An 11245-nucleotide genomic window follows, 5' to 3' on the forward strand; every position below is an offset into this window, starting at 1 on the left:
ACCACCACCATTTTGTTTTAAGACACCTTGGATAAAAGTCTCAGTTAAATGACTAAATGTAAATGTCAATGTAAGTATGTCACATACACTCAAATGCAGTGTTGGGAGTAATGCGTTACAAAAGTAATGTAATTACTGTAATATATTGCTGTTTGCGGTAACGCGGTAATGTAAGGCATTACAAAAAAAATTGGGTAATATTTTACTCGGTACAAACTTCAGTAACGCGCGTTACAATGCATTTTAACCAAAAATTAAGCAGTGTTTTGTTTTGATACATATTCGCAAACACCACCGTGAGAACAACAGAGAAGAAAAAATCCGCGCAAAATAGTAGAATGTTATCTCCTGATACTGGTTGAAGATGACTGTGGCTGCAGCGGACTCTATTTGCGGGATGGACATAAGCCTACGCTCAGAGATAAGGATATGAAGAACATAATAGTTAGTGCACTTTGTGCGAAACCGAAAGATCTCACTATGCCTCGCGAAATAGCACAAGTCATTTAATGAAACATCTAAAGTGGTGCCACGCTAATCTTTTTGATTCTTGATTAAACACAAACTTCTTGTGCATGTCAGCTTTGAGCTGTGAACTTGAATTCACAATTGAACTTAAAGAGAATAAAGGGATAGAAATGCAGAAAAAAGATTGTGTAGCCTGGCAGTGCCACCGCTCCCACCACGCGCATCACGCACTTTGCGTAGGGCACCAAAGGACAGAGGGGGCACCCACATGTAACCAATGAATAGTAGCTTTACTGCAAACTGCATTTCACTCTTCATCAATAGCGTTTACAATGTCACAATGCACTAACACCATGGTACATGCAAGTTTGATACTTTTTGGGTTCTCTCAATCTCCACCACGTAGTGCTAGAATGGAATTGGTGGGTCTTCAATAATTTGTTTTCCAAGCATTTACATGAAGCACATGATATGCCGAGTTGACAAAAAAATAATCCATTCAGATAGGGCCTAGCTAGGTGGATACCAGGCTCATAATTCACTTTTATTTGCAAAACGAAATGTGAAGCAACATGTTATTACATACTTTCCAAAGCAATGAAGGCTGCTTAAAACAACTTAACATTGTGCATATTATTGTTAATATTGTGCTATCAATGTAACTCAACAAACAAGGCTTGTAAACAAGAGCTGGCAAAAAGGCATTATGAGAACGTAAAGATCAATGCACTTAAAGTAACAGTGCACCATTTATAAGAAAACAGCATGAATGTTTAAAAACACACAGTAATGGTCTGTAAATAATAGACCTTTTATTTTACTTCAGGTTTTTGAGTTATTATTTAAATGTCACTCACTTAAAACCACTCACTTAGGGCACCAAAATGATCAGTAGGCCACCATCTTGACATGTCTTTATTAAAGGAACCGTATGTAAGAAATGTATTTCAATTAATCATAAACGGCCCTGATATGTCACTAGACATTAAGAAATCATGTTATTTCAAATACTTATATCACTGACAACAGTAGTCTGGCCAAGATATTGTCATTTAAAAAGTGGAGTTGCAGCCCTCAACTGATATTGATGTTGTCATGTTGTGTTTTGGCCTGATGCGCCACCCTCCACCTATCTACTAATCACAAAGTCAGTAGTGTTTCGGCATCCGTGTTGCCAGCTCTGCCAGTCAGAGGGGAGGGGAAGGGGATACACCGCTCTACAGTAGTTTGAAAGTGATTGCAGTACCAGTTTTGGCCACAATCTTACATACAGTTTCTTTAAGCTTTGATTTACAATATAGTAGGCTCTCTATTGATTTTAATGAGCAGGCCTAGGCCTTAGAATTACAGTATTTATATCACAATTTACCAGACTTTGACCTTTTGTCGGTTCTTAACAAAATTCTGACTATGATTGAGCGTAATAAACTGCATTTCGAATGGCAAATCCATATTTCCAGATATTTTGGTGAAAGTAACTTAAAAGTAATGCAATAGTAGTGTAATGCCTTACAATTCAGAGACAGTAATATTATAATGTAACAAATTACTTTGAAATGACAGTAATAAGTAATGCATAATACATTTCGATTTTGAAGTAACTTGCCCAACACTGCTCAAATGTATGACACTCAAATGAATCCATACAGTCATGTGCAATTACCAAGCCAAACAACATTTACTATACACATTATAAAACACACTACAGCATGGCTTTCCATTTGGAATGATCATTATTTAAATGCCTTCTGAAAAACTGCTGGACCCTCTTCCATAGATCAACCTGGGCCTCAGCATGAGCCTTGGGCTCCCCTCCAAATGCCACCACAGCGCCTGCTACTGGATGGAAACTGGAGGGGCAGTGGGGCATGTAGGGAACATCCAGGAAGTGACCTGCCTTCGGGTACCGCACCAGCTCATAGTTGTCTTTCCCGTGGTCCTGGAGTCGTTGAGCAGCCTGTTCACTGAATAAAAGACTGTTCCAGTTCCTGTCGTCTTCAGCGGCCACAAACAGGAAGTGGCAGCTGGCACGCTCAATGGGAATCACAGAGTTCCGGTTCTCTTCCAGCATAGGATCTGGAACTCCATCCCTTGGATCCAGAAGTCCATCCTTTCTGAGGATTATTTTGCCCGTGTCGATGTTGAGAGGGGGGATCACCATGCCTTTGTAATGGATGGGAAAGGCAGTGGCAGCATTACATCCATTGATGGAGACAGTTGCAGAGATCCCAGGAAGGAATGCTGACATTGCAAGTGCTAGATCCCCACCCTTGGAGATGGAGAGGATCCCTATGCCTGGTCCCTTTACCTGAGAATTTTTTTTTATTAAAGAAACGATTGAGAGAAATTACATGCAGTTGAAATGAAGAACATTGTTATGCCATTGATAGAAATCTTCTGCAAAACAAAAACATTTTGACTGTTAGAACCATTTCTGTGCAATAATTGAATATGTTTATGAAAAATATATTTTGCAGAAATGTAAGTTCATTTTCTAATATGTAGATGCAAGTTTTTGTAGGCTTGTTTAGAGATAGAAAAAATAACATGAATATGTAAGCTCGGCTAAATATTTAAATAGTTTGTGTGATGCAGAAGCCCTGGACCATAGAGCATCACAGTCTTTTGACCGTCACATTTCATTTTAAAATGTATTTGAATTTAAGTTTTAAATTGTATCATCTCAGTTGACATTATATAAAGAACCAGAAATATTGGATTTAAGACTTTATTTTTTGATTTGTGTCACATGTGAAAGAAGTTTGAGGTCCTAAGCTAGTGAGTCAGCTTGTTGCACTCACATTGACCTTTAACACTGTATTATCTGGAAAAGCTTTAGATTGATATTTTTGTTCACTTTCTTTCAATGTCTTTGGAAAGATGCACACTGTGATAAACAAGAGTGTTGTTAAATGAAAAATGTTAGATTCAGTATCCTTCCGACACTAACCTTGGGGTGAGCCCGCAAGAATGCCACGGCTTCCTCCAAGTACTCCAAGTCAAGCTTCCTCAAAACTTTGGGCAAATCCTGATAACCATGATATGCCAAAGCCATGACCACATAACCTTTATTCGCTAATAGGCTTGCTCGTAATTCTGTCAAAGCGCCACCTAAGTGGGGTATGTCCAGAATGGCAGGGAATGGACCAGGTCCTGTGAAAAGAAAGACTTGTCAATTAGGCTGAATCATGCACAAGGCGCGGGTTTTAATATACGAGATTCTGTAAAAATAGGAAATAACATGAATTCAACAGCTTTTGACAATTTTTGGATGAAATATTCCTGCCTGATATACAACCCGAAAAAGTTGGGACGCTTTGTAAAATGTGAATAAAAAAAGAATGCTATGATTTACAAATCATGTCAACCCAATATTTATTTGAGAATAGTTCAAAGGCAACATATCAACTGTTGAAGGAGAGAAATTGTATTGATTTTTGGGGAAAATATGTTCATTTTTAATTAAATGCCAGCAACATGTCTTAAAAAAGTTGGGACAGGGGCATTTTTACCACTGTGTTGCTTCACCACTTCATTTAACAAAATTATATCAATGTTTAGGAACTGAGACCAGACCAATTGCTTGAGTTTTGAGAATGAAATGTGGTCCCATTCCTGCCCGATATAGGATCAACAATCTGGGGACTTTTTAAATCATGTTTTACATTCCATCATGCACCCATAAACAGGTCTGGACTGCAGACAGGCCATTTTAGCACTCAGGCTACTTTAAATATGTGCAGAATTATGTTAATTTTAATTTTGTTTTTTTTATTATTATTATTTTCTTCAAATATTCAAAGTCTTCCCTGAAAAGACGTTGTCTGGATGACAGTATACAGTATGTTCCTTAAAACCTGTGTTCATCATTCAGAATTGCAAAATGCTCATGCCATAGGCACTAATGCACCTCCACACCATCATGGATGCTGGGTTTTGAACTAAGCATTATAACAAGTTGGATAGTTGAATAGTCCCTTTCCTCTTTAGCCCAGATAGGACTCTATGATTTCCAAAAGGAATTGCACATTTTGATTGGTCTAACCACAGGTCCCTTTTCCACTTTACATCAGTCCATTTTAAATGAGCTCAGGCTCAGATAAGATGGTAGCATTTCTGTATCCTGTCTAAATAAAATGTATTCCAGTGTTTTCCATACATTGACTTATTTGTGGCGGCCCACCACAATATCAACATTGACCACTACACAATGATTTTCCTGGTTGTACTAAATTGTGCTTAAATCTGGTTAGAATCATAACCGCGCTGCACTAATTTGTTAAAAACTGTTGCATTCGAGTTAATTCCGCAAACCTACCACCACAAATAGAATTCAATTCTGTGGGAAACACTGTATTCTTTGTATAGAGTTAGCAGTTTTGAATAGAGCATTAAACTGTGTTCATAGGCAATGGTTATCTGACAATTTCCTGAGCCCATAGCCTACAATGATTTTCTTTACAGAAAAAGGGCTTGGTTTTAATGCAGTGCTATCTGAGGTCCAAAAGACCACGGCCATCCAATATTATTTTTTTTCAGCCCTGCACTGTAGATGATGAAATCCTCAAATCCTTCACAATTTCATGATAAGAAACATTATTCTTATATTGTTTCATCATTTGCCCACAGTTTGCACATGCATATCTCCACATCATTACTTTGTGATGAGAGACTCTCTGGGATGCTCTTTTTGATCCCCATTCATGGTTCCAGTAAATACAGGGTTAACATACTTTGTTAATCAGTGCATTCTTTCTTATGCACATTTTACAAAACGTCCCAACTTTTGCACCTGTTAGCGCGGCAGTGGGCCTACTACTCGCATAGAATCAGTGACAGTTCTAGAAGTTCTTAATCCAACACAGGATTTGTTTTGTTTGATTGACCAGAAGGCTAACTTGACCCCTTTCCTAGGTATTAAGTCCCACTGTCCCGTTTGGTTAGCTGTTGGAATTTGACACACATTTCAGTTTTTCCTGAAACCTCAATGGTGTTTATGGTATTTACTGTTCTTACAATCTGTTAAAGTCATTCTGCGCTAAAACGCCTATTAAGCATTTCTAGAAAACATGTTAAGTAGCCTAGGCTATGCTATGGAAGCCCTTAGAAAAATGTAATGCATATGACATTGCTGCAAGAGAAAAAATCCTTCAGACTGACCAGGTGGCACAAACAGTGAACCTCTTATATTGCCACCTTCCAAGGGAAAGTTTTGCACACCATCCGCCATGAATCGCCTCTCAAGGGTTTCTTGGGCAACAACCTGTCCATCGCATATCACCTCAATGTCAACTGACAGTGGCGCTGACACGTCCCTCTTGGTTAGCGTACTGTGTGGAACAAGTGGTCGCATCAACGAAAACAACCCCATAGAATCAATTCCACTGTAGCTCCCACCCATCGATGGACATCTATCCAAGTCGATGTGTCCGTTTTTGTCAGAACAAAAAGTGGCAAATGCTTCGAAGGAAACGCCTTTGCTGTCTGTAAGTTTGGATCGCAACTCCACAGATTGCTCAGGGGGGAGTCCGGTGACTTCCATGTGAACAGGCTCGTCAAAATAACTGCATGGCCAAGGTGAAAGTTGTAGGGACACCTTTGAGTCCTCACTTAGCTTTGCAGCCAAACATTTCCTATATGCTGCCCGACAACTCCTGTTCGAAAAAGCCATTTTCTTATTTTCCCACTTCCTTCTTCTTGTTGTTTTTATGGCAGTGGGCAAACAACATCTGGTTGCATTTTCCAAGTAACAAGAGCAGTAGCTAGCTCTGGCAGTAGCGCCGCCGCGTGTTTGTTTAGGCTACTTCTTCCTGTTCACCGTAAGGAAGAAACAGTTGAAGTAGGCCTATGGCAAGCGATTTTAACGTTTACCCGCTAGACTGATATGTATTGCAGATATCTGTAAATCAGTTTTGCCTAGTCAAAACGAACATTTTAGATGTCCGCAATTGAATTCTTCCTATCCATAATTGTCATTTCAGATATCCACAAAGACATTCTTCCTAGGACAAATGACGCCACATTTGCCATTCATTTCTATGGGGTTTATCATTACGGATATCTACTTCAGTTGCAGATATCCACTATGTGTAATTCCAGTTAGAGATATCTACAATTTGATTCTGACTAGTCATAACTATGGCAAGCGATTTTAACATTTTCCCGCTAGACTGGATATGTATTGCAGATATCTGTAATTCAGTTTTGCCTAGTCAAAACGAACATTTTAGATATCCGCAACTGAATTCTTCCTATTCATAATCGTCATTTCAGATATCCACAAAGACATTCTTCCTAGGACAAATGACGCCACATTTGTATGGCAAGCGATTTTAACATTTTCCCGCTAGACTGGATATGTATTGCAGATATCTGTAATTCAGTTTTGCCTAGTCAAAACGAACATTTTAGATATCCGCAACTGAATTCTTCCTATCCATAATCGTCATTTCAGATATCCACAAAGACATTCTTCCTAGGACAAATGACGCCACATTTGCCATTCATTTCTATGGGGTTTATCATTACGGATATCTACAATTCAGTTGCAGATATCCACTATGTGAATTACGGATATCTGCAATTGAATTGTAGATATCTGTAATTCCAGTTAGAGATATCTACAATTTGATTCTGACTAGTCATAACTCCAGTTGAAGATATCTTTAATTCACTTCAATTCAAGATATCTACATGTTCCTTTTCAGATATCTTGAATTAAGTTTTGACTAGGCGAAATGACATTGTAGATATCTGTAAATGGAATTTTGACTAGTCAAAATGACGTTGTAGATATCTCAAACTGGAGTTAGGGATAGTCATAATTTGATTGTAGATATCTATTATCAAGTTATAGATATCTTGAATGAGTTTTGATTAGAGATATCTGAAATTGGAGATATCTATAACTTTCATTCTGCCTAGTCAAAATGTAATTATAGATATCTTGAATTAGAGTTTTGACTAGGCGAAATGACGTTAGAGATATCTGTATTGCTATGCAAATTAGGCCCGCATCCCACTTTAGGCGGGAGAAGAGCGTGTTGTTGTTCAAATCATCAAATCACATAGCACCTGTTAACTGTTAACTTTGTAATTAGCACCATGTCAGAGCAGCCAGAGGGCGAAGGAGTTTTTAATCGTCTTTTTAATGCTGCAGCCTATGCAAGACAGGAGCTGGCAGCAAGAATTGATGATTCAATGTTGCTTTGATTTTTTCGATTACAGCCAACAACACCATTATGAATGGAATTTCCTGTAGATGGTGCTGGTGCATTTAGCATAGGCCTACTACGAAACAGAGATCAAGCCAGTTGATAACGTGAGTCTAAACCTGCACGGTGTCCCTGAGTTTTAGTTATTTTAGATGTCAACAAGACATTACAGCCTGCTTATTCTTCTTCCATTCATAGAAATAAGGAAATAAGCCCACTTTTTCTTCGATTATGTTGGGGAGGGAAAATTAGCTGACAGAGAATGTCTAATATGTAGATGGGCTCTGCTACGGAACTAAAGAGCACCGTCTTGCACAATAATTTGCACTAGTCATAATGACGTTTGAGATATATTCACCTTTCATTCTGCCTAGTCAAAACTGAATTAAAGATATGCAATTGCCATTTAAGATGTGTGACGAGTTGAATGTTGTTTTCAATGACGTGATGACAGATATCTGTAATTCAGTTTTGCCTAGTCATCTAGATATCTCTGACGTTTCGACTAGTCACAATTACGTTACAGATATCTTGAATGACAATTCCAACTATCCAAAATGTAATTGCGACTAGTCAGAAAGACGTTGTTGATATCTACAATGTTAATTCCAGATAGTCAAACTTAGCGGGTAAATGATAAAATCGCTTGCCATAGTAGGCCTATATAATTTGCGCCTCCGTGTGTTCTGGGTTGGAAATACAACGTAGGCATTGAAATTATGTGGACTAAATAGGCCTGGACCTAGTCTAATCAAACCAATTCTATCTATAGGCCTATGTGTAGGCCTAGGCTATATACGCCATATCATTGCCATTGGACTGAGACTAACGTTAAGTTAACACGGACTTTTCTTTATTTTAATTTCTTATTTATTTATTTATTTATTTTATTACTTGTTAATTTTTGTTTGTTGTCTGTCTTGTATGTCTACCGTTAGGTGTCTCAGGTACGCTGGCGATTACGCCGCTCCATCAGGCATCTTTTGTCTTGTGCGTCTTTTGTAAATTTGTTTGTTTGTCTTGTCACGAACGCTGGCGACTACTGCTCCATCTTGTCTTACGCGTAAATGTCTAGTGTGTAAAGCAGAGCCGGACAGTAACGGAGTACATTTACTTGAGTACAGTACTTGAGTAGGCTACAGTTTTGAGGGATCTGTACTTTACTCGAGTATCATTTTTGGAGAGTACTCATGACTTTACTCAAGTACATTTGAGAGGCAAATATTGTACTCTTTACTCCACTACATTTCTATCCATAACCGTGAGTACCCGTTACTTCTTCTAAAAAAAAGGAAAAAAGAAAAATCTCGGAAACCCTCAATTTGTTGTTTCCCTCTCAAACGTGATTGGATTGTGCAGGCGCCACTAGTGATACTATTCACCCTCTTAAGTGACTGACCTCTAACTCAACAGCAGTCCAGCTAATTGGTGCTAGTAGCCTCACAATATTTTAAATGAAGATCGCCTGATTGCAGTGAATGTGTTAAGTAGAATAAAGACACCTGTGTCTGGAATGCACTGGTTAATCAGTATTCCTAGCTACAATTCCACTGTGCAACTCCGAGAAAAGGTTATTGAAAAGTCAGGGGATGGATACAAAAAAACATCCCCTGGAGTTAAGTGAAATCCATCATTAAGAAATGTAGGAAAATGGCAAATGTGTAGAGCTGTCTAGAGCAGGCGATCCCCACAAACTGAGTGACTGTGCAAGAACACTTTTGGGGGAGGCCACCGAGGCAACTCTGAAGGAGTAGTTAAAACAGCTACCCTACAAATCATCCTGTAGAATAGATTTGTAAGTGTAGTAGGCTACATTTGTAATATTGACAATTACTTGTACAAATCATTTTCACATTTAAATATTATTTCTACAGTTTTAAGTTGTGAATTTAAGAAAATTATTTACAATTTATGAATAATTATATGAACATTTAGAAATGTAAAGTGCCATTTGTAGATAATTCTGTAGTTTAGACTGCAAATGGGTAATTGGCATGTTCTAGTAAATATTTCAAATAGACTTCAAATAGTTAGTTTTAACTGAGCCAGCAAGTCCAGTTTATTTAGGGCTTCGGGCAAATCCTTATGGCCATAATAGGCCAATGCCATGACCGCAAACCTTTTATTTGCCAACAAGCTTGCTCGGAGCTCATTCAAGCCACCACCAAAAATATACACATCCAAAATGCCAGGGAATGGTTCAGGTCCCATGAAAGCAAATACATTGAATGGTAAATTATTCCTTAGAGCACTGTATTACAGCCAAATTTAGTGATTTTGCATCAAAGGCAGAGTTTTCATTTCATTGAGTCCTATAATCTGTTCAAACTTTCTGTGAATTACTCGTGGCATTTTAGGCTATACCATATCCCTATAACTTCTGATCACAAATGAAACTTCTAACCATGGATCTATTTCTAGTTATTTCATATTCAATGAGAGCCTGACACTGATGACACTTTTTGCTTATTCGTTTTAATTCATTTGGCTGATGCTTTGGAAGCGACATACACACGTCAATTAACATTACAAGGGCCAATCTCCCCAGAGCAACTCGGGTTTATGTGCCTTGCTCAAGGGCACAATGATGCAGGGAACCGAACTCACAACACTACTGCATGCATGCTAGCCCAGCTCCTTAGCCATGTCATTAATTAAGTGACTGACCTGGCGGTAGAAATAGTGTGCCGATTATCTCGTCATTTTCCAAAGGAATCTTTCGCACTCCATCCGCCATAAAGCGCCTCTCCAGAGTTTCTTTACCAAGGACCTGTCCATTGCCTATCAGCTCAACATCTACAAATATAGGCGTCGATGCATCTTTCTTCAATAGCTTATGATGAGGCACAACAGATCTCATCGACGTAAGCAGTCCCATCGCCTGAGTGCCTTTAAAGCTACCACCTATGGATGGGCATGTTTCCAGGTCGATCTCTCCATTTATGTCTGCGCTGTAGATGGCCCAAGCTTGGAAGATGATGCCTTTGTCGTCGGTAAGTTGGGAATGCAGCTCCACAGTCTGTTTCGGCATAAGACCAGTGACTTTAAAATGAACAGGCTGGTCAAAAAAACTGTGCACAGGCAGAACTTTTAACACTGGTGAATGTAAAGACATGTTAAAAACCGCTTGGACAACATATAGCCTACAAGAAACTTGAATTCCTAGGCATCCAAACTTCATCTGAAGTGAATTCCTCTCGGTCGACAAAATAAATAACCTGCTATAGCGCCACCTAGCCAACAATAGACTACAGACACCTATCGGGGCCTACAATTAAATTCATTCACAGATCACAGAAACCTATTAGACCTAGGCCTACTACAGCAGCAGGCTAGCAGATAGTCCTCAAAATTGATCAATCTGTTAAATAACGGGACATAGGCCTAGTCCAAAAAGCCCACCAGTAGACGAGATAGAAAAGTATTTTACTGCAACGTTAGTAGCCTACATTAATCTCGGAGATACATCACATATCTGACAGACTCCTAATATCTAGTTATTTTTGTTATGTTACGGGAAACACAAACCCCTCCTCCACCAACAACCAACAACCTCACCCAGA

The 11245-nt window shown here is 38.8% G+C and overlaps 1 protein-coding gene across 2 annotated transcripts; it reads right to left on the minus strand.

Moving 5' to 3' along the window:
• Nucleotides 1-982: 982 nt before the first annotated feature.
• On the minus strand, nt 983-11214 carry LOC143109349 (acyl-coenzyme A thioesterase 1-like). 2 transcript variants are annotated; one of them, XM_076272061.1, is made up of 3 exons: nt 10350-11214; nt 3419-3621; nt 983-2776 (listed from the first exon to the last, which is right to left on the minus strand). In XM_076272061.1, exons 1-3 carry the CDS (start codon nt 10861-10863, stop codon nt 2171-2173), a joined length of 1323 nt encoding a protein of 440 aa, XP_076128176.1. In that variant the 5' UTR covers nt 10864-11214; the 3' UTR covers nt 983-2170. The 2 variants fall into 2 exon arrangements, with proteins under 2 accessions (XP_076128176.1, XP_076128174.1); XM_076272059.1 differs by lacking the exon at nt 10350-11214 and adding an exon at nt 5629-6256.
• Between the last annotated feature and the right edge of the window lie 31 nt (nt 11215-11245).

The sequence above is a fragment of the Alosa pseudoharengus genome, unplaced genomic scaffold (assembly GCF_046254945.1).
Source record: "Alosa pseudoharengus isolate Yale_2024_CS ecotype anadromous, Long Island Sound unplaced genomic scaffold, YU_APseudo_1.1 YU_APseudo_1.1_scf_7, whole genome shotgun sequence".
NCBI lineage: Eukaryota > Metazoa > Chordata > Actinopteri > Clupeiformes > Clupeidae > Alosa > Alosa pseudoharengus.

Bases quoted from the DNA above. Each gene is read 5' to 3' on its own strand.
- LOC143109349 (XM_076272061.1), bottom strand. From the start codon at position 10,863: ATGAAGTTTGGATGCCTAGGAATTCAAGTTTCTTGTAGGCTATATGTT. The intron at 3,622-10,349 runs GTCAGTCACTTA...TTCTTTTCACAG, and splicing joins CACACTATTTCTACCGCCAG to GACCTGGTCCATTCCCTGCC. The intron at 2,777-3,418 runs GTTAGTGTCGGA...AAAAATTCTCAG, and splicing joins TCTTGCGGGCTCACCCCAAG to GTAAAGGGACCAGGCATAGG.